The 24857-nt window shown below is 45.3% G+C and overlaps 1 protein-coding gene across 1 annotated transcript in view; it reads left to right on the plus strand.

Moving 5' to 3' along the window:
- Positions 1-24857, plus strand: part of CC2D2B (coiled-coil and C2 domain containing 2B) — a 1427481-nt gene that overhangs the window by 39042 nt on the left and 1363582 nt on the right. Inside the window, 2 exon segments of the mRNA XM_085622020.1 lie at positions 14213-14298; positions 14378-14482. Of these exon segments, the coding sequence (XP_085478146.1) occupies positions 14213-14298; positions 14378-14482 (191 nt within the window).

The raw sequence follows: 24857 nt of genomic DNA on the forward strand, positions 1-24857 counted from the left end.
GCTATCCATTTAAGATTAATTGTAAATACTGTTATATAATTGCAAGACTATATCTTTGTGGAATCATCTACTTGACTTATCAACTATTATTCTTGATACCAAAAAAGAATAGAGACCCTCACAAACTTCCCTCACATCTGCCTGAGGCGACCATTACTGAAAGCTAAAATCCAGGGAATTACATTGCTTATGAAAGAACCTTTGCATGTAAATAGGAACAATGTAAAAAATTAAACATTTCCTGTGGATTAAAAATACCAATGCAGTAGAGGGCCTTTGGTGCTATCACAGAAGGGTCCGCATGTTAAGTGGATTGTTAATGTTATCTGAAGCCAGGATTGGAGCACAAGTCCTAACGTACCTGCTGTAGCTCATATATTAAGTTGAAATCCAACTATTCCTAACTGTGACAAAATGGCCTGAATTCTCACTTGCCTCTTGCTTTTGTTTGGGCGAACTCCACAGCACTATTCTCCCAAGGGAGCGCCTCCTTAAGCTTTCAGGTTGTTGTATAGGATGTGCTATATCTCATAGTTATTTTCACATTTGTTTTCATGGTTTTCATCTTTAATTAAACTTGGCACTGTTGTCTCGTGTATGTTTGCTTCTGACCTCTTTCGGATCTGATTCTCATTGGTGATCTGGATTCGGTAGCCCTGGACGTTGTCGGATGGGCTCTCTTATCCTCTTCACTAAAGTCAGAATAAATATTGACTGTTTATGAAGAAGCGAGCGCTATGTGTATATGTTCTTATTTATTGAGAAGGCGCACTATCACACAGAGCTAGCATGTACACAAAGGGTATTCCATTTCACTTATTTTTGTTCAATTTCAATTTCACTTATATGTTGGGACACACATAGACACTTACCTATTGTATTTTTATTCTCTGTGAGTGCCACAGTACTGTAAGAAATTGGGTTATTAATTGAGGGTATAATCCCCCACTCAATTAATAAACCAAATCCTTGTCAGGCTGAACCACAAAAGTCACCACAAAAGTCACCACATTATCATCTGGTAGCTCGGTACAAAAGCAGTCAGGCTTAACTTATGGGCAATGTCTAAAGTATTTATGCGGTACTCAAACAGCAATAAGGTGAAGACGCAACACAAGAAACTCCTAAACCAATTTGCATGAATAGTGTACATTTTGATAGATAAAATTACACCAAAACAACAAATATCCAATAAGTAAAACCAGAGATAGGATTTTTAGGTCGAGCGCAGAGTCAGCGCACAAGCGCTGCTCTGGCGAAGTTCTGCTGTAGTTCAGTGCATGAGAGAAGCCCTGCCCACTCCACCGCCCTTATTTTTCATTGGCTTGTCTTTGTCCTTTGTAAATGCTGTCTTCTGATTCCTTAATAAGCTTGTTAGTCCCTCCCTAGTACGGCCATGTGTTCGTTTGGAACCTCCCATGGCTACTGGCCCCTTGACGTCGATGTTCGGCACAGTAGGTGTTATTTAGTCTTGTAAGCACTATGTTCTTTAATGTGTTTTTCCAACTGCAGGCATGACATGCTTTGCTTAGGTTTAGCATGTCGTGCCCGCTTTAACTAGCACCGGGGAAAATGGCAGCTGCTTGTTAATAAGAGGGACCCTTCGCTCACACTTCCTGCATGTCTATTGTGGGTTGGTAGGGTGGGCTTGTGTTGTGTGATATATGCTCCGGGTGCGGAATGAACGGTGTTCCAGCCGGGGACATGATGACTGCAGCACAAGATGGTGGTTTGTTTGTGTCCATCCTACTGCCTGCAGCTTCCCCCGGCTCTAAGTCAAGGCACCCTGACCCAAAACGAGTTAGCGCACTAACGTACAAAACACCCAAGCAGACAGACTTCATGACTGCACAGTTCTCGGTAACACGGCTGAAGGCAGCTCATGCGGATGAGTGCTGCGCACTTTTACTACATAGCAGCACAGTGCGGCTCTTTTACTCAGGCACAGTAACTTACTTGTTTGCACAAGGCGAGCTGGCACCGCGGCACAGGCGGACCCCATGAGCGGTACAAACTTGTGGACTCCCGCAGCAATCAACGCGAGACCGCAGGATTCTGGCACACATACTGGACTGGTGACACTGCTCTGTGCTGAGGACGACCACTCCGGCGGTCCATGGTTCACTTCTGCTATTGACTGAGTTGTGTCGCCCCACTTGTAGAACTAGTTGAACGATCCATCTACAAAATAGATCCCCCTCATCCTGCACCAGTGTTGAATTTTATTAATTGTGGTCACCGTTATTAGGTTGTGCTTAGGACAAACCTTCAGACCACCACTGATGAGAAAAGCCTCAGGTTATGTGAAGGCATGGAAACCAAGACATTCTGGACCGTCCGCTGTGGCCTGAGCTTTCAGGCTCCTGGGCCATAATGTTAATGTTATGTTATGTTAAAATGGGACTTTTATAGCGCAACGGCTACTCCAAAGGAGTGTCCCGGCGCTTTGTGCTCCAGACCTAAAGAAAGAACTGGAAAACATAACAGTAAAAAAACAGAAGCCTAAAAGAGGAAGCGGACTAACCAGAGAACAGCCAAGTTTTTAAGTCCTTCCTGAAGGCAAGCAAGTTCGAGGTAGTCCGCAAGGACACCGGTAGAGAGTTCCATAGCTGGGGGGCAAGGAATCTAAAGGACCGGCCGCCTAGACGAGCCCTTTTGATACGTGGTACCCGAGCCAGAGCCAATGTTTCCGACCTGAGGGATCGTGTAGGTCGGTAGAAGTCCAGCCTCTTCTGGAGATATTTTGCACCATTACCATGCAGGGCCTTATGGGCTAGGGTCATGGCCTTGAACAGTATCCTCTTCCGTACAGGAAGCCAATGGAGGGATAGAAGAAGGTTAGAGGCACTAGTGCGACGATGCAGGCCAAAGATCGCTCGAGCAGCAGCGTTCTGGGTCACCTGCAAACGCTGAAGGAGATATTCTGGCAGACCCAGATATAGAACATTTGCATAGTCCAATCTGGATCCTATAAGTGCCTGGACAGTTATCCTCCGATGTTCCTCAGATAGAAGGGGAAAAAACTTACGCAACATTCTGAGAATCCCGAAACATGTTCCCGTAAGAGTAGAAACCTGGGATTTGAGCGAAAGCTCATTGTCAATTTTTACTCCCAGGTTCTTAGCCCACTTAGATGACTGAGTTGGAGGGAACATGTCAGCAGGCCACCACCCATGCCAATCTGGTTCCGATGGGCATCCGAAGAATAGTATTTCGGATTTATCCGAGTTGCACTTGAGGCTGTTGAGTTGGAACCAATTAAAAACAGCCCCAAGGCACTCACGGATCCTTTCTCCATCGAACTCTTCGCTCTTACGGCAGATGAACAGAAGCTGGGTGTCGTCAGCATAAGAGACGATCCGGGCCCCATAGGACTCTGCCAATGTCGCCAGAGGGGTCATAAGGATGTTAAATAGAGTGGGGCTCAATACAGAGCCCTGAGGCACTCCGACTCCCAATGGCGGCATTTCGGCAGATCCAGGTGGGACCCAGACCGTCTGCCGGCGGTTGGCTAGAAAGGAACGAAACCAGTTGAGCACCGTCCCCCCCAGACCGATGTCGTGTAGTCTAGTGAGGAGATCCTCATGGGGGACGGTGTCAAACGCCGCTGACAGGTCTAGCATAACTAACATCACCCTGCCTCCGGTATCCAGCACCTCCTTCACGATCTCAGAAACTTCCAGGAGCGCCGTCTCGGTGCTTAAGTTGGAGCGAAAGCCCGATTGGGATTCATGGAGTAACTCGTTTGACTCCAGGAAGTTAGAAAGCACGCTATGAACGTGTTTCTCCAGGATCTTGGTAAGTGCTGGAAGGAGCGAGATTGGCCTATAGTTGGAGGGCACTTCTGGGTCAAGATTAGGCTTTTTGATAAGAGGGATGACCATGGCCTGTTTCCAGGACTGGGGCAGAAATCCCTGACTCAGGGAAAGGTTAAGAATGGGATTAGCTATGGGGTTAACGGCATCTGCCATTCTCGCTAAGAATTTTGCTGGACAGGGATCTAGCGGTGAGCCCGATTTAAGGTTCCTCATCAAGGCTAAGGATGCGGCAGCCGAAAGGGGCGGGAAGTCTAGCAGAACTGGGCCTGGAGACGACAGGAGAGTTGTCTCAATCGGCAGAGTTGACGGGTCATCTATAGGTCTCAAAGGAAAGGAATCCTGAATTTGCCTAATTTTGGTGGTAAAAAAATTAGCAATGGTGTTGGCCCAGGTTTCCACCGGAGCGTCCTGAGCTGAGATTGACCGCGGGCTGGTGAATTCTCGCACAATTGAGAAAATCTCCTTACAGGAGTTTGCCGCGTCTTCAATCCTTTTGGCAAAATAGCATTTCTTGCCCTGAAGTATTAAATCATGATATGATTTCATCATGGTTTTATAAAGTTGTTTGGCCTCAGGTTCGTACTGGGCTCTCCAAGCCCGCTCAGCGACTTTGCATTGCCTACGGTGATGGGCCAATTCCTCCGTAAACCAAGAGGCCGAGACCCGTTGGGCGGCAGACCTGGGTGGCTGTAATGGGGCGAGCTCATTTAATCTAGCAAGGAGCCAGGATTGCAGGCTCTCCAGGTCTTTCTCCAGGTCACCCGTATACGACATGGGGTGATCCACCAGAGCCTGCGCTAGCAGATCCGGAGTCACCCGATGGAGTGCCCTATAGCTGCTACCCTGCTGACTCGTGGCACTGGCCATAGAATTCGTAGTAGATGATATTTCAAAATGAACAAGACAATGATCAGACCATAAGACTGGCAGAAGTGTTACAGCCATAATAGGTGAGGTGGAAAAAACCTGGTCAAGTGTGTGGCCTTTATCATGGGTCGGGCCAAAGATATAGGGGGAAAGGCCCAGAGTAGATGTAATATCAAGCAGCTTGATAGCATCCTGGTCTTGGTGATCATCCATATGGAAGTTAAAATCTCCAGCCAATATACACCGCTCCGATCTTAGAACAAGGACCGACATAACCTGCTGGAGATCATCAAGAAAGGATCCCACCGGGCCCGGAGGTCTGTAAACAACAAGACCCTTCAGCGCTTGCTGAGGCGATAGGGAGATGGTAAAGGCAAGAGAGTCGCCCCTACGATGGTATTTGTGTGCGTGACCGTGCACGGAAAAGATTTTTTCACAACCCGGGCAACTCCTCCCCCCCTACCCTTGTCTCTATCTTGTCGATGGATGATATAGTCAGAGGGAATGGCTACCGCGATGTCCGGGTGGGAGGATTCATTGAGCCATGTCTCAGTGAGCATCAGACAGGTAGGACTGGTCGTCGAAAGGAGATCATAAATCTCTTGAGTGTGTCGGTGCAACGACCTTGTATTAAGGAGTAGACAAAGATGTTTAATGCTACAATCCTTAATAGAGCGGGGGGAAGGGAGATTGCGAGTAGGATGCCATTTACAGACAGGGCACTTATGTTTACCCCTATATCGGCCAGGAAAGACTGAGTGACAGGACGCATCCCCGTCACGCAAAGAGTAGAGTTCCTGAGCGGAGTAGGAAAGCATAATGGCCAGAAGTACTTGCCACGCCGAACGCCTCCGGGACGCTGACGGGCGCAGACGGGCAGGACTCTGGCACGACTCCGGCGCAGGTCCGGCACGTCCGCAGTCCGCGTCCGCTGCGCGGAGGGAGGGGTGAGCTTTTTATAGCGCTATTAGAGCGCGAGGGCGGAGAGTCCTACCCCCAAGATGGCGGCCAAAATGAGATCCCAGCCCTCGGCGTCAACACTCAGCCGGTCTCACAGTCCCAGGCAAGGGAGAGGGAGCAGGGCAAAGCGCTTACAAGCGCTGGGAAGTCTAAGGCAGGCAGCGCTAGGCTCAGGCACGCTTATAACACAAGCGCGAGCACAAGCTGCACAAGACAAAAATTAAAATGACAAGCATGAAAGTCAAACACGCTAGGTTAAAAATGCCAAAGAATAGTAGAGAGACCTCCCGGCTTCCGCCTCAGGAGGGAAAGGTAGGTAGCAGTTGTTAATCACATGCAAGATGTTCCGTTTCCCTTTTATAGCGCTACTAGAGCGCGAGGGCAGAGAGTCCTACCCCCAAGATGGCGGCCAAAATGAGATCCCAGCCCTCGGCGTCAACACTCAGCCGAGGGCGGTCTCACAGTCCCAGGCAAGGGAGAGGGAGCAGGGCAAAGCGCTTACAAGCGCTGGGAAGTCTAAGGCAGGCAGCGCTAGGCTCAGGCACGCTTATAACACAAGCGCGAGCACAAGCTGCACAAGACAAAAATTAAAATGACAAGCATGAAAGTCAAACACGCTAGGTTAAAAATGCCAAAGAATAGTAGAGAGACCTCCCGGCTTCCGCCTCAGGAGGGAAAGGTAGGTAGCAGTTGTTAAAGGAGAGCAGGAACTTTCATGCCAGACACTGCTGGGAAGTGTGTGTGTGGGTGTGTGTGGAGGGTGTATCAGCATGTATGAGGAGTGAACGTATGGCTGTGTATGTATATGGGACGTTTTTTATGACGGGTGGATGTGTGGCTGCTTCTGTGTGTGATTGCGTGCTTTTGTGTTTCTAGCAGTATGTGTGAGAGTGACTATGTGGCTGTGTGTATAGGGCAGCTGTTTAAAGAATGGACGTGTGAGCGTGTGTGCGTGATTGATAGTTTCATTGAGGTGGGCGTGAGACTGCTTGTGTTCGATGTATGTGAATGTGTGAGAGTTAACATGCAGCTATGTGTGTGTTTGCTAGCATGTGTGACGAGTGGGTGTGTGGCTGCATGTGTGTGTTTGACAGTTTTGCCACGAGTCAATGTGATGTTATTTGTGTATCATTTGCAGATTCTGTTGCCAGCATTTGGTGGACCTGAGTTGCGCTTGGAGATTAGAACTTGCCCTTGATGTATGTCTTATTTATACCATGTACTTGCAGAATAATAGATCCACTTCCTTGTCTCCATTCAAAATCAATAAGGGAAAATAAATGTATATGTTAAATGTAAATCTCAAGTATGTAAGCTTCATTCATCAAGGGCAAAGATCCCACTGTCGCCATCAGCCTCTTCGCCATTCCTCTTCCTCTCTTTCTTGTTAGATCCCTCTTTCTGCAACTCACTCCTTTGCGCTTTTCCCTGCACCCTCTCTTTTGTTTATCTTCCATCACATTTCCTTTTAATACTTTCCGACACTCCCTCTGTTTTTTATCTCCCTATTACATCTTTTTTCTTGTCTCTAATTTTCTCAAACTCATTATCTTTCGCTATTACTAAATGTATGTACCCACGCACACAACTCCTTTCTTTCGTTCTCTCTCGCTCTCTATTTCTTTCTTACATCTATATCTACATTCACATTTATTTAACTCTGTCATATTTACTTTTTTCATATCCCCATATCCCTTTCCTCTATATTAACCTTTCCACAAGTTTTCTCTTTTTACTGCTCACTTTTACTTGCAACAGAGAAATATTACTGAACTAAATAAGCATATTCTGTTATTATCTCATATCAGCATGAAGGAGGAGGGGTTAGAGAGCCTGACAGCGTTTTCATATAATGGTTTATGAGTTTACATCATCCTCTATGTAGCCTTTCAGGAGCTAATATTCACATCTAAAACAATCATCTAAGAGCCTACACAATGCACGGAACTTGCTATAATAGAAGCCATCCTTGCTGACAATTAGTGTTCAGACAAAAGAATTCCGTAGGGATTTTGTTGGCTGACATAATGATTTTTGCAACATTTCAGGATCTTATATTCGCATAGATTTGGACTTACATTATTAATTATTCAGCATTTCCAGAGCTTAGATTGTTAAGGATCAATGCATTTTAAAACATAATTTTGGATCAGTAATCAAATGACTTGTTTTAGTTTTAAGTCTTGTTAGTGTCACATGAGAGTAGAGGGGAGCAGCAAAGGCATTTCCGTAGAAGGTGATCCTTCAGGCACCCATATAGTGGTTGAACGAGGGATCTAGTCTGAAAGCGAAGGGTAGGGAGATTCAAAACTCTGGAGCCTTGCCCGAGAATCTGAAACAATTGGTAATATTTACATATGCTTCTTTTCAACCTGGCCATGTTTTGTGATTATATCGTATGGTTAAATACTTTTGTGCTTAAAGGGTAGAGGATGTAGCCCAACGGGCAGGGCGATCGATCTAAAATCTGGGGAACCGGGTTCAAGTCTTGGCAATGACCCTCAACATCCTGTGATTCTGGGCAAATCACTTAATCTCCCCGTGTCTAACAAAAAACATGACTGTGTCCTTGTGTAACACAACTGGTGCTCATGTTTTTGAACCGGTGAAAGAAAACAATACCATTTTCATTCTTCATTCTCCCCTTAAATATGTTGCTTTAGGCAACCCCCAACTTTGGAAATTCCATGTTAAAGAACAGTAGATGTTGCAGTACCCAGTATAATGTGCTGCTTGCCTAAATACATACAAGGTCCCAAAGGCGAGACCGATTGCATTGCAAATTGTTGTTTAAAGTTTCCAGTAGAAATAGCCCCAATAAAACACAAGGAGCCTGATTACCATCTTGGCAGATGGGATACTCCGTCACAAACGTGACGGATATCCCATCCACTATATTGCTAGTTCCATAGGATATTACATAAAACACAGTTTAAAGTACAGCATAATATTACCATGTACAGATGCACGTCCTCAGCTCGTATCATTAATCCACTCCAACTCCTAATTATCAAGCTGGTAACATGAACTCAGAGACTTGTGCGTTTAGTGACTCCCATGGTGCTATAGCACTCTAATACATTGCTTAATACATAACTAGAGAGTAAAACACTTCTAGGTATAGAAAGGGGGTCTTCATGAAAATGTCACTCAGTGTATATGAAACAATAAAAGCAAAAACAGTTATTAACCAACTGACCATGCAGGGGGAGTCTTAGTTGTGCAATTTTATAATAAAGACATAGATAGGAGACAGAGAAGTGTGGTGTACGGGGGGAAGGGCCGGGGATTCCGACCACTGCCTCTTTGGCTTCTAGCCACTGTGTAATCTGCTCCGTATTCTCGATATGCTGGTTGAGGGGGGTTCCATAGAGAGACATCCCCCAATCAAAGTCAATAGTTAAGGCCAATCGCGATGGAGCGTGGGTCAAATCCAGGGACCAGCTTCATCCCAGTGGAAGGTTTACTTTCTAACTTAGTCCAGTTTCACGCGAGAAGCTTTCATTCACAAGGTCATCAGTGGTCGGGCTGCAGGCTGGATATGGAGAGGGGCTCATGGATGGTGGTTGCTGAAGTCCCAGGCCTTGGTCAGAACTTTTTGTTGGCAGTGAGGTCATTGTCAGAGCACAGAACTGGACAACGATCGGTACGTCACGTTGTGGGACTGTTGCAAGGCTGGATTGGCTGGACCGGGCATCAGGTGTTTCCCCAGAGGCTGGAAGGGTGGTTGGCCGGTTTTCTCACTGGGGGGCCGGGTCTGCAGTGCTGCACTGTTGGTCCCCAGTAACAAAATCATCATACCAGCATAATCCACACAGCACTCACTTTCATTTCCAGCCTCCCTGGGTTTTGAAATATGGTATAGTGTTCAAAGCACTGTCTGCAGAGTTCTTTCTTTATCAAGCGACAATGATCATTTCAAGATATTTCTAGTGATTAATCCTCCTGTTGGAGTGAGCTGGAGTTTTGTCTAATGGCAGTTTTAACCCATCTAAGGTAGCACAGAGGGCTAATATGCCTGCTGCAAGGAATGAGGCACTCTACTCCTGAGGCCGAAGCCGGGAGCACGCTGACAAGCGCAAATTTGTAACTTGTTTTAAAAATTACTGTGTGACTTTTAATTTGTACAAACTCCTCCTGAGCACTCCCCCCCCCCTCCTCACCGATCTCCTTGGTCCCGCGCAGCCGATCTGAACGCTGCCGCGGAGTGGAACTGCTGCCATTCGCCGAAAGCCCGCAGGCCACGCCCACAAATGTGAGGCCACGCCCCCTGCACTGCTACTAAAGGCGCGCTGACGCCAGAAATCACTTAGAGGCACTCTACTCCTGAGGCGGAAGCCGGGAGCACGCTGACAAGCGCGAATTTGTAACTTGTTTTAAAAATTACTGTGTGACTTTTAATTTGTACAAACTCCTCCTGAGCACTCCCCCCCCCCCCCCCCCTCACCGATCTCCTTGGTCCCGCGCAGCCGATCTCAACGCTGCCGTGGAGTGGGGATACAACTGCCGCCATTCGCCAAAAGCCCGCAGGCCACGCCCACAAATGTGAGGCCACGCCCCCTGCACTGCTACTAAAGGCGCGCTGACGCCAGAAATCACTTAGAGGCACTCTACTCCTGAGGCGGAAGCCGGGAGCACGCTGACAAGCGCGAATTTGTAACTTGTTTTAAAAATTACTGTGTGACTTTTAATTTGTACAAACTCCTCCTGAGCACTCCCCCCCCCCCCCCCCCCCTCACCGATCTCCTTGGTCCCGCGCAGCCGATCTCAACGCTGCCGTGGAGTGGAGATACAACTGCCGCCATTCGCCGAAAGCCCGCAGGCCACGCCCACAAACGTGAGGCCACGCACCCTCGTATCACATACAAATGTCCCTCCACAGGCAAGCCCGTCTGCGCCCGTCCGCGACCGACAGGGACTAAGGGCCACCCCCCTGGTCCCCCCACTAGGACTCAATATAGCATCAATGCCCTCCTCACACTTAAACCCCCCAAGGAAGCCCGCTGTCACCAACTCTACCACCCTCTAGCCCTCCCCATCTCCTGCCCCCATTGTAACACTAGTCTCAAACCACGCCGGCATACCCCGGAGCAGCAAAGCTTCACCATACTACTCCTCAACTGCAGATCTCTGCCTAAACACAGTGCAGAAATCTGTCTGCTAATTGACGAGCATAACCCCGACGCTATCCTATTAACTGAGACCTGGTTAACACCTGACTGCGACCCAGATATAGTCCAAGCGCTTCCCCCTGGCTACCAGATCGCCCGCAGAGACCGCACCCGGCGACAAGGAGGAGGTATTGCAGTCATATACAAATCCGCATATCAGTGTCATTGCACACCGGATCCGATCCCAGACTGCGAAAGTATGTCCTTCTGTCTTAAATTTACCCCTAACGATAGCCTAACAGGAATACTCCTGTACCGCCCCCCAGGACCCTTAAACAATTTTCACTTGTTACTGCCTTCGCAAGTAGCAGTCTCCGCCATGTCCCCCTCCAACTTTAAGATACTTGGCGACTTTAACCTGCACTTTGACGACCGGTCCGACAACACTGCCAATGAGCTCATCTCCAGCTTAGCCGCCATCCAACTGGAGCAACTAATCAAGACTCGCACCCACAATAAAGGTCATCTACTTGACCCCGTATTTAGTAACTGCCCCAACCTGTCAGTAGGTTCCATCATACACCTTCCGTGGACAGACCACTTTCTCATCCCCCTCACCTGGTCCATCTACAAAAACACTTCTAAAACCCCATCCTCACGTACAAGGAGGAACTGGTCAAAACTCCCGCTAGAACAGTGGGAGAACCAACTAACGGCCACGAAACCCCTGCTCACCCAGGACCCCCTACTGGATAGTGGGATCTTCAATGAATGGATCAAGGACTCCCTTGACACCGTTCTTCCCATTAAGAAAACTGTATCAAAAAGAGCTCAAGGATCGTCCCCCTGGTACTCAGAAGAACTCAGAGAACTTAAACGTCAGTGCAGAAGGTCTGAAAGGAAATGGCGCCTTGATTATACTACTACTGACAAAACCAGATACAAGGAAGCCATAAAGGCTTATAAACTTGGGATTACTATAGCCCAATCCACTTACTACAAAGAAAAAATTCTCCCTGCCAGATCCAAACCCAGAGAAATTTATCAAATCGTAAAAACCCTTTCCAAAATTTCCCCCTCGGCAGTGCCTGCCGATAACCCCATCGGCCGCTGAAATAATCTAGTCGATTTCTTTCACCAAAAAATCAACAATATATATTTTTTCTTCACTACCTCCACTCCCGAGCCAAATATCAATGAACCTCAGCTCCCAGCAGATATAACACGCTCACGCCTAATAACCATGAGCAATGTCCCACCATTAGACCTGGAAACGCTTCAAACTCTCGCACTATAGATAAAATCTGGCTCTCCCTCTGACCCAGCACCCCCCCTTACGATGACAATGGCCAGCCAAATCATTCTCCCCACCCTCCTAGAGCTACTGAACTGCTCCTTGGAAAAGGGAGTCCTTCCTCCCATTTGGAAACAGGCGATGGTGAAAGCGCTTCTGAAAAAACCCAATCTTGACGTGAACGATTCTAACAACTATCGTCCCATTTCTCTGCTACCCTGGCCTAGTAAAATACTGGAGAAACATGTTAATCTCCACCTAACAAAACACCTCGAAGAAAACCTCCTACTGGACGTCACCCAAACAGGATTCCGCCCAAAACATGGCACGGAAACAGCTCTCCTAGCCGTGGTGGAAGAATCAAGAAAGATCCTAGATCAACGGGGATCAGTGGCAGTGGTCCTCCTCGACCTCAGCGCCGCGTTTGACACGGTGTGCCACAAAACTCTATTACATCGACTATTCGATATCGGAGTCTCTGGAAATGCTCTTGCATGGTTGAGATCCTTCTTGAGCGGAAGAACTTTCCAGGTCTTCGATGGTGACTCATGCTCCACCAGCAAACCTCTGAGCTGCGGGGTGCCCAAGGGCTCCTCCCTAAGCCCCATGCTGTTCAATGTGTACATGAGACCGCTGGCTGGGATAATTCGTCAATATGGTATCAAAATCATATCATATGCGGACGATACCCAGCTCGTGGTCTCCCTGGCACAGAAGAACAGCAAGCTCCCGCAAGCCAACATGGCATCCTGCATGGAAGACATAAAAAGCTGGATGACGGCATCTTCCTTAAAACTGAATGGGGACAAAACCGAGATCATGCTCCTCGGCCCCCCTTCCTCCACCACCATCACCCAGCTATGGCCTTCCAGTTTGGGTCCACCTCCTTCCCCGAAGGAGGACATCAAGAGCTTGGGAGTCTGGCTAGACAAATCCCTCATTCTTAACACCCAGGCAACGAAGACTTCAGCAATCTGCTTCGGAAAACTGTATACAGTTTCTTTTTTTTAAATAGTTTTTTTTTTTAAGTTTTATTTTTAGCAAAGCTCCAACCTTTCCGTTAGAATGTTGAATTTTTAAAATATTTGTAACTTGAATAATATATTTAGGCATTTATATATTTGTTTGATGAATGCTTTTCTCTGTATTTTTGTGTTTTGATTTGCGGTTCAAATCAACGAAATTGAGGTCTCCAGCTAAAGACCCCAGTTGTGGTCCCTGAATTCCAATAATGTTTCAGTGGGTGTCCCTGGTTTCCAATAATGATTAAGTGGGTGTTCACAGAAGTCAAAAAGTTAAGAACCAGAGCTCTACATCTTTGGGAAGAATACTAAAATCAGTTACAAACTCATGGAAAGTACAAAGCAAGTAACGTGTAATATGGCCCTATATTGCCATCTTGGTGTTCCAGTGACATTTATAAACCAGTTGGCCTTTGACCTCATGGTTTAAGATGTCACCAGAGCCCCTCAATGACTGCATAGGCTCACATTATGTTTACCTGTTAATTATTCTCTATAAGGATTAAGTCCATATGGCTTTTTTTGAGAATGTGAAATTTTCTCTAGTAGCCATTTTGAATGAGTGTGTTTCCTTTCCTAGAGACTCTTCCTTTGATGAAAATGTTGTGAGTAGTACTTATTGATATTTGGAGGTGGGTGAAGTTGTGACGTCCAGGACATCACAACTTTGTAACTTTACATGTAAAGTCTGCCAGTTTTAGAATCATGAAGTTGGGCCTGTTTAAAAAGAAAATAAATTGGGGGGAAGAAAAGGGCTCTGTGATGAAGTGGAAACTGTCCCACTGCTGTACAGTGCTGGAAGCAGAGACACTCCTCATCTCCTTACCCCGCTACTTGGAAAGATTATGCGGGTATTATGTTTCCCACTCAATTCAGATGACATCAGGGAAACACAACTGCCTCCATCGTGAAGTCCATATTAACTGGAAATACAGCTGTAGAGAATGTGTTGGGTTAGGTAAAGTGAGACTGTTCTGGCTTCTGGCTAAGTTGAATTCCGGACTGTGTTGGCTTAGGAAATCATTTCTCTGACCTCTGAAAATTTACATTTACCCTGGAGATAAGAGTAGTGGTAATATTTCTTAATTACCTCTCCAAGCCTCATGCATGTTGTATATCTTTTTGTTGTGATGTTTTTAGATGGATCTGCATTTGAAAGCCAAAACAAAACTAAGGCAGTGAGAGAGAAAGTGAGAGGAAAACTGAAAGATGTTAAGCCTGTTAAGGTATGACTTCCATATTTTGCTTTAATGGATACATTAACTTTTTGTGCATGGTAAGTACTAACCAATTTTTTCTTTCAAGTCAAAGGCTGAAGCTTCATATCAAACTGGAGACCCATCCGTTGTACCTCACAATCTTTTCCGACCTCTAAAAAGTGAAGAACCGACTTTAGAAACTGAAGCGGAGGTACGTTTATTCATCTTTGGTAGGCTGTGTTATTACAAAGCTAGTTTCTACAATTGCATTTGTTGTGTGTGGACCTATTTTTTTGCTTCTTTAGGAAAACAGATAAGGAAGGTGTCAGTTGTGTTCCTCTGCCCTGAGTGTCCAACTGCGAATATCTGATATCCTGGTGACGCATGTACAAAGATTCCAAAAAGAAGTCACAAATTGTGACTAATAACGATTGCCAATTTGCAATTTCCTAATTGGGGTATACTAAAATGAATTTGGTAAAAGTAGTCGCAATTTAAATTTCGACTTCTAAGAAATGCATTGGTATTTTTCTTGCCAACCTATTTAAAGGTTTTATTTTTATGTATTATCAGTTGGCTGTGCATAAACAATCAATATAGCAATTATCAACAAAAACCATGCATTTTGTATAGAGTTGCATTATAGGCACTTAGGTGCCGATCACGATCCGGTAAAAAATATCCCCGTGCGACTCGTATCCGGTCTTTTTACCGTACGAATCGTACAAGTGCCGTACGAACTGGCAATCACGATTCGCATGGTAAAAAGTCCATACGAACCGCATTGGGAATCATTCCCCACACGTCCTTGGGTCGGAAAATGTGTCCGACACGTCCTCGGACGATTTACCGTACAAACGTGAAAGGTGAAGTCCGACCGAGGAATCACGATCCATCCCGTGCGTCCGAGGTTACAACCGGATGGAAAAATCACCGTCCGCACCGAACTCCCATAGCAACCATGGAGACGTGCCCGCATACGCGCCCCCAGCCCCTGTAGGTACGCGCCGACCCCCCCCAGCCCCCGTAGGTACGCGCCGACCCCCCCCAGCCCCCGTAGGTACGTGCTGAACCCCCCTGTATGTACACCCGTGTACGTGTCGAACCCCCCCGGGTGGGGGTACGACTCGAACGTACACGGGGGGGTTCGACTCGAACGTACACGGGGGGGGTATGCACCGTACATACACGGGGGGGTACGCACCGTACATACACGGGTGGGGGTACGCACCGTACATACACGGGTGGGGGTATGACTCGAACGTACACGGGGGGTTCGACTCGAACGTACACGGGGGGGTACGCACCGTACATACACGGGGGGGTACGCACCGTACATACACGGGTGGGGGTACGACTCGAACGTACACGGGGGGGTTCGACTCGAACGTACACGGGGGGGTTCGACTCGAACGTACACGGGGGGTACGCACCGTACATACACGGGGGGTACGCACCGTACATACACGGGTGGGGGTACGCACCGTACATACACGGGTGGGGGTACGACTCGAACGTACACGGGGGGTTCGACTCGAACGTACACGGGGGGGTACGCACCGTACATACACGGGGGGGTACGCACCGTACATACACGGGTGGGGGTACGCACCGTACATACACGGGTGGGGGTACAACTCGAACGTACACAGGGGGGTACGCACCGTACATACACGGGTGGGGGTACGACTCGAACGTACACGGGGGGGTTCGACTCGAACGTACACGGGGGGGTACGCACCGTACATACACGGGGGGGTACGCACCGTACATACACGGGTGGGGGTACGCACCGTACATACACGGGTGGGGGTACGACTCGAACGTACACGGGGGGTTCGACTCGAACGTACACGGGGGGGTACGCACCGTACATACACGGGGGGGTACGCACCGTACATACACGGGTGGGGGTACGCACCGTACATACACGGGTGGGGGTACGACTCGAACGTACACGGGGGGGTACGCACCGTACATACACGGGTGGGGGTACGACTCGAACGTACACGGGGGGGTTCGACTCGAACGTACACGGGGGGGTTCGACTCGAACGTACACGGGGGGTACGCACCGTACATACACGGGGGGGTACGCACCGTACATACACGGGTGGGGGTACGCACCGTACATATACGGGTGGGGGTACGACTCGAACGTACACGGGGGTTTGACTCGAACGTACACAGGGGGGTACGCACCGTACATACACGGGTGGGGGTACGCACCGTACATACACGGGTGGGGGTACGACTCGAACGTACACGGGGGGTACGCACCGTACATACACGGGTGGGGGTACGACTCGAACGTACACGGGGGTACGCACCGTACATACACGGGGGGGGTACGACTCGAACGTACACGGGGGGGTACGCACCGTACATACACGGGTGGGGGTACGACTCGAACGTACACGGGGGGGTTCGACTCGAACGTACACGGGGGGTTCGACACGTACACGGGTGTACATACAGGGGGGTTCAGCGCGTACCTACGGGGGCTGGGGGGGGGACGGCGCGTACCTACGGGGGCTGGGGGGGGACGGCGCGTACCTACGGGGGCTGGGGGGGGACGGCACGTACCTACGGGGGCTGGGGGGGGACGGCGCGTACCTACGGGGGCGGGGGGGGGGTACGGTGCGTACCGGGCCACCTACTCTGGTCGATTCGCGCCGTACTTCGCTTTTGCGGCACTTTTTGGGTGCCGTGAAAATATTGCCGTCCGGACTGCTGTCGGTTCGAATCGTAATTCCTGGGTCGTGAGACGCTGCTTGAAAGCGTCCCGACGTCACGTCGCAGCATTCCCGGATCACATTCGTATGTATATTTTCGTCGGTCGGTGTTTTTTACGATTCGTACGGAAATGGTGTTTCCGTGCGAATCGTAATTCCATGTTTGTACAGTTTTACGACCGGGTACGAGTCGGACGGGGAAAACGCTCCGACCGACGGTTCGTACCCGGTTTTTACCGGATCGTGATCGGCACCCTACTGTACAATCTAATATGATAAGCCATACAGGATGTTACATGTTCGAAACATGGTCAGTGTGTAGTGGGCTGAAAAGTATGGGCCCGATTCACAAAAGCAATCTGAGACAAAATCCTAACTTTACGACTTTTGGTATTCACAAAAGGCATTTCGTAGTAGTAAAGTTAGGATTCCTAATTTTACTAACTTTACCTCTAATATATGGAAAACTTTGGTCCAAAACATAGCAACCTCAGGGCACTGACATGCAAGGTGCATGAAGTGTATGGCAGCGCTAGCAGTGAGAGTCGGGGAGAACACCATCCATAATAATTGTGTGGGTGTGCGGTATAGTCGATGTAGAAATTTGAAGTGTGTATATATATTCACTGAAAAAACCATAGGTTTCACACATGTTATAGTTAGCTGGAGATTTTACTCATAAAAAACCAATGAAATTGCCCCGTTATAGTTAGTGCAGGCAACTATAACTCACGCGACCGCAATCCTCTGCTGATGCTAATACTGTATTTAGACACTTATTTGCCCATGTCTTCTTCCATTAAATTTTAGCTATACATATATTACAAATATTTTTTTTTCATAAAGACACATATGTCATCAGCAGAGGATTGCGGTCGCGTGAGTTATAGTTGCCTGCACTAACTATAACGGGGGAATTTCATTGGTTTTTTTATGAGTAAAATCTCCAGCTAACTATAACATGTGTGAAACCTATGGTTTTTTCAGTGAATTTGCAAGGTTTTTTAAATGCTAATTCCTAACTACAACGTGTGTGAAACCTATGGTTTTTTCAGTGAATTTGTACGTTTTTTAAAATGCTAAGTTACTTTACGCCGTTCGTGGCGTGCGCGCCCACTTAACGCAGTTCGTTCCGTGCGCGCACGGTGCGCTTCGCGCACCGTGCGCCCACTTTACGCAGTTAGTGCCGTGCACGCACGGTGGGCACGCGGTGCGCTACGCGCACTGCGTGCCCACGTTACGCTGGATGGGCAATGTACGCACGATGCGCTTCGCGCACCGTCCGCTCACGGAGGACATATTATGCACTTCAAAATAAAAGGTAATCTATTGAATGTTCAAATTGAATATATGCTATGCACAATAGGTGCCCGGCGGGCCCCTTTTGCACACGGGGGTGGGAATGTGTAGATACAAATTTTTTTATAATTAATTTTTACCGTACGCGTACGGTAAGCGTAATCGGCGTTTTTTCGAAAAAAAATTAAATTGTATTTTTTGCCTTGGGGGTTCTTTTGTGACACGTTAATCAAGGCAAGGTGGTTGGGAGCTGTCTAACCTGCCCCTTTACATGTTTTCACCCTTTGTTTTTCCTCCCCCCCTCAGAGTGCGAGAGAGAAAATGGCGGCCGCCGCTTCCTGGTTTCGGCCGATTCGAATGTTTACTAAGATCTAACAGCCAATCAGAATCGCGCACGGCACCGTACGCGTACGGTAAGCTTACCGTAAGCGCACGGTAAGCGCACCGTAAGCTGCCACAGATATATATATTGATTTAAATGCTATTTTCTCAGGAACTACTGAACAGATTTACACCAGACCTACAAAAGGCACTTCCTTGACCTGTAGACTACCTCTCTGCCAAATTTCAAGTAACTCTGTTCAGCCGTTCGGGCTGTAGCTGTGTCTAAAGGTCCTATGGAAAAATGCATGGGAAAAACGCGTTTTGGGACCCCCCTTTTTTCTCAGCCCCTGCTTGACGAATCCCCCCGAGACTTTCAGGGTAGGAGCGGAGCGTAGCGCCCCATTAGTTTTGAAAATTTCGCGAGGATTCGTCGACCGGCGCCAAAGTTATTCCAAATAGAATGTTGCGGTTTTCCTATGGAAACAGGGTCCTAACTATAACTACCTACTGGCGACCGCCAGTAGGTAATATATATATATATATATATATTTTTTTTTTTCAAACACTCCTCTCCATCAGGAAAAAAGAAGAAATGGGTCACAGTTAGGGGCGGTTCAATTCAAGTTTTTACTTTCAATTCAAACCAAATAATTTCATAGAAACATCAGAAACCAACGCGTTTCGGTCTCACTGAGACCTTGATCACGGTAATGCTCGTATGTGCATTGCAACCAATATCTACACTTTTATGCATTACATCATTTCCTGTAGAACATTGCTAGGCGTTATGGGAGTTGTAGTTTTGAAAAAATAAGTAACAAAATATGTGCTAAAAAATGAAATTAAATTCAAATAAAATTATATTCATATCCATAAGAAAATTCATTCATTTAGAACCTAATCTCTAATCAAACTTTTGTTCTCGACACTTTTTGACAATTTTATAACCATTCATCGTTTTATATATTAGAAATCAAAAAGCGGCTTTTATACTTATACACAATGTCCAATCAGACCTTCTAGTGGGTTTAGTTTTTCGAAATCATCCATATACTGTATCTTAATGTTACTCCTCCAGTGGAGACTTCATCATTGCGAATAGCCCAATCTGACCTCCATGTATTTATAATCATTATTATATGGCTATTCCTATTTGGAACAGATTATTCTCATATATTTGTAAGCTTGATGTGTTCAAATATTATCTTAGTGAAAAATAAAATAACATAGCCCTGGAACCAGGTAAAAAAGTGAATTAACAAAACATTAAACAACTAGATTAAAAGTTTTTTGGAGGGGAATTTTAAATAGTAGGAAGTGAAACCAAGTCATTATTGAATGTGCTTTCATAAGTGTACATAAAGTTCTTCACTTTGATTCAGACCATGTGGAGCGAAAGACCTTAACTCAAGGATATGGCGAGATTCTTTCTGTGTTAATTCCTTTCTCGATCGCCGCCTCTTTCTAGGTGATTGACAGTTTCAATAGCTAAGAATTTTAATTGCTTCTAGTCACCTTCGTGATGTGATTCTATGTGTTTGCCTACCACATTGCTGCGGTCTTTGTTTATTGTTGCTCTAGCGTGTTTTAATTATTTTTGTTGTTTAATTAATTAAGTGATCAGTTTATTTAATTATAACATTTTGAAAAAGTTTCCAATTAATATTAATTTTGTTTAATAAGTAATGTAATGTTAATAATGTTTCATTTATACAGTGTTTCAACTTTTGTATTTGTGTATTGTTTATTCGGGTTAGGAGGGATGGAAGCATATTAATTGGAACTATTGTTAAATTCATTTATTATTTTAAATATTTTATAATATTAGATTTGGGCTTTCCATTAAATGTAATTTTCTTTGTCTATACCGCATATATATTTTTTATATCCCTACTATAGCTTAGACTAGGGTGGGAACAGTAAATCTAACCCCTCCAGGGTCCAACACTTTTCCTTTTGTCGCTTAGGCTGGAGTGGGAAATGTAAAAGTAACCCCTCCGTAGCCCAACACTTTCCCTGTTTTTGCTTACATTGTAGTAGGAATATTAAATACAACCCCTCCAAAGCCTAACATTTTCCCTACTGTTGCTCAGATTTGAGTCGAAATGTTATAGCTAACCCCTCCAAAGTCAAACTCTTTCCCTGCTTTTACTTACGTTGGAGTAGGAATAGTAAATCTGATCCACCAAAGTCCAACACTTTCCATACTGTTGTTTAGATTGGAGTGGGAATAGAAAATCTAATTGCTTCAAAGTCCTAGACCTTCCCTACTTACGCTTAGATTGGAGTGGGGATAGTAAATCTAACCCTTCTAAAGCTCAACTTTCTCTGCTATTGTTTACGTTGGAGTTAGAATATTAAATTTGATTCTTTCAAAGTCCAACACTTTCTCTACTGTTGTTTATTTTGGATTTTGTTGCATACTTTGTTCATTTGTTATTTCAGTTTTTGATTACTTATTACAAAATGTAGTTTTTATTTAAATTGTACTTTTGTTGGGTTTGTATTATTTTTGGTCGCTGTATGTTTTGTTATAGATGTTTGTTAATTGTAATATTTAAATTGTAGTTAATTATGTTAATGCATGTTTTTTAAAATGTTTAAATAGTATTTTGATATTTTTAAACTATATGTTTTTTAGTTTACATTATTAATTTTCATTTTTTACTTTTAATTGTATTATTATTTTATAGCTTAATATTTTAAATAAATTACACAGAACGCTATGCATATATGTGTATGTGATATACTTAACTTTTTTGATGATATGCTGTTACACAATATTATTTTTCAATGTTTTGGTAGAATACTTGCAAAATATGTAAAGTCAACATTTGTTTTGTTGAGGATTTAGTGATGCGCTATTTATGTCCAAATATTTTTGTAGTTGATGTGTTGTCATACATACATTTTGTCATCCCTGTGCTGGCCAATAATTAGAGTAAGTTGCAAGTTGTGACCTACCTAATAATGCGGTAAATTGGATTGTGACTCACTTCGAATCCTTATTTTGTGACCCAACATATTAATATATAGATTGATATTCAAAATAATTTAGAGGTTTCAAAAATACTGGTTACAAATTGCAATCAGTTCTTTCCACAACATCTGTGTACATCTGGCCCCTTGGTATTTAATGTTGGAACCAATCTCTACCTGTTTCATGGTTGAATTTGAACCTATTGCCCCAACAAATTGGCAGCGACTAATTCACATGGATTAAATAGATAATCAATCACATTTAGAATCACATTTCCAGATTCCTTAGGGACTTTAGTATTTGGGCTAAAAATAAGGAATGACTCCACTAGTTTCAAAGGCCTCAACTCCCTTACGTCACAATAGTGCTTTATTCATAAAGTAAAACAAACAGCAAACAGTATTCAGATTATTTAAAAAGCTTCTTATATGTTCCTTTATTGTATTCTTTTATGTTTGACCTTGTTCTAGCCAATGCTTATTGCAGACTATTAGCCTACACGATGCCAAGGTTATTATCCCTTCGCATGCCAAGACTTTTTTCCCTATGAGCTGACATCTGGAAGCTTTCTGAGCCCTTTAAATACTGAACGCGCCCCGTTCTGATTGCGGGTTATTGAGAACACGGAGCGCGAGCAGCAGCTGATCTCCGGTTGTCCTGTGAAGACTCAGAAGACGCCTTTGCAGGTTCAGGCGATGCCTTGCAGGTCCTTGTTCCTCTGCTTTGGTGAAAGCAGGTAGGATCGTTTCATGTTTATTTTAGGATTCAATGTGAAAGCACCGAAGCGCTGATTCTTTTGCTACTTTCCTTTGATGGCACAAGTAAGAGCGATCTTTTGGACATTTGCATATTCCGCTTCGTCGCTCTATTGCAAGTAACATAGAAGCTTGGAATTCCCTAGTGGAGCGGCCCCTGGGCATTTTAAAGGTCGCAAGAGATAACAAAATAATTAAGGCAATAAAACATACACGCTTGATGAAAGACGTTTGTTGGCATTAGCGCAGTGAAAGACTCTTGTTGGCATTAGCGCTGTGATGCGTAACCGCGCTTAGTGGCATATCAGAATCTCAGTTTAAAAGAGACATTGTGTGTAATGGTCAAAGACTCTTGTTCTTGTTGGCATAAGAGTAATATGTCGGAAAGACGTTGATAACAATAAAAGGCATTTATTGGCATTTGCGCATCTTTGTGAACAGACATTTGTTTAAAGCAAAAGACTTGTTATTTCTTAAACACAAGCCAAAGACTATTTCCAATAACACGTTAAGAATATTCCTCTTGCTTTAGTGCATAGTTTTTCTGAAAATGTATGAATCATTGATGGCACAAGATACTTATCAGAGTACATATTATTATATATTTTTTGTAAACATAGGAACAGATACCAATTCTCTTAATAGAAGTTGGAGATCAAACTAAGATTGAAGGAAACAAAGGCATTAATAACAACTGTTCCAGATGTAAACTGTTTTTCCTTTACAGATATGTTAACTGTGTATTTGACTAAGTAATTTATGCAAAGTATAGACTTGTACCCACGACATTCAACAGAAAAACTATTAGAATACAACGTCTCGTTCCAGGTCTCCCTCCCCGTAGTGCCCTCCCCAAATCCCTTTATCCATTTAGCCACTTTGATATTCTGTGCAATTAAGCCAGAGACAAGGCTGATGGAAGGTGGGCTTCCTGAGGGTACTGCTCCTGAGGAACCCAACGGTATTTTAATAGTTCTGACAAAATCAATGAAAAGTTACTATCCCCAGAAGATCTTGCATGCCAAACATAACTCTCAGAAATTATTTAAAATGTTGACTCACATTACAGTGTGGCAGTGTCTAGCAGTAGTCTCATTCCTACTCAAGAGATAGTAAAGTGTGTTATCTAACTACTTCCATAACAAAATTAGGAAAATAAGAGAACCTGCATCCTGACACTATTACCTGTGGAATAGGGGATGAAACGTGTAACTATTCTATAGATGAAGGGCAAAGCCTTTCTCAATTCACCAGTATATCTCATGAAGAATGCCAAAGACTTATAATAACCAGCAAACTACTTGGATCACCTCTCAAACCTTTCACTCTTGTGTTACCTCTATCATCACTTAAAAAATTAATGCCTCTCTCACGCCTGGAATAGATGAAAGTATCTTTGGTGACACCCTCATATCACACTACAATGCTAGTGAGTCCTGAACACTATAATTACAATACTCCCATCCCCCACCTAAAGCAGATGCAAAATCATGATGTAAGGGGGTCTAATTATCAATATAGAAGATCTACTAGCTTTGCAGGGTGTCACCAGGGTATCACCACATCAATAAAAGCAACCACATAATAGAATGTAACATTGCAATAATATTACCACCAATTGCCACAGTTCAATTGAAAGCATTAATTATAATGATAAACATTTTATTGTCAATATCGCTATTTTATATAATGCATTGTAATCCAAAACATGTGTCTCAGAATCTTTCTTTATTGTAATACCAACCACAGAGTGTCCCCACACTCAAACACCCCAAAGCATAAGCTCCAGCTCTAAGGTGGTTTAAATTAAAAACAGGCCACATCTGGGGTCATTGTTTTAAGGCCCCAGGAGGTTTAGGGGCACTTACAGGGAGCTGCTGCACTCCCTTAGGCCCCTGACAACTCTCTTTACAAATGTTGGTGGTTCCCCTGCGCATCTTGGGGCACCACAGAAAGAGACAGCATGCAAATAAGCCCCCTGCAGGGCATTATGCGATGCTCCATTCTGAAGGCCGTGAAAATCAAATGATGGTGAAAGCTGTTCCACTCTATCACTTTTGCAGTCACATGCTTCAGCAGATTTTTTTGTTATGGGCCTCTAAGCTCCCTTGGCTCCGCTACACAGCACCCTTCATCTGGTGGCCCATAGGAGCCAAAAGCATTCCCTGTTGGGTGGGAGCAGACTGTTCCTCTTGACTTCTAGCCCATGAGCTAGAGGCATACAGTTTCTCCTGCCCAAGCTGCTGGCAGGGAGCTGGGAGTCTGGTGCATCTAGTCACCATCAGAGATGGGCATGGAGGGTGAGCAATACACCTGGCTACATTTGGATTCTTTTGTTCCTGGGGGATGGGGTCACCAGACCCTTCTGTTTGCACTCTCCTCAGGGAGATGGGGACCCCTAGAGTTTAATGCATTAATGGAGAGGGTCCCACCCACACCCTCCTCCTTAACAGGAATTAACTCAAATTAGGGTGCTCCGAGCTCTGGACTACCA

This window comes from Triturus cristatus, chromosome 1_2 (genome assembly GCF_964204655.1).
Source record: "Triturus cristatus chromosome 1_2, aTriCri1.1, whole genome shotgun sequence".
In the NCBI taxonomy this organism is placed as follows: domain Eukaryota; kingdom Metazoa; phylum Chordata; class Amphibia; order Caudata; family Salamandridae; genus Triturus; species Triturus cristatus.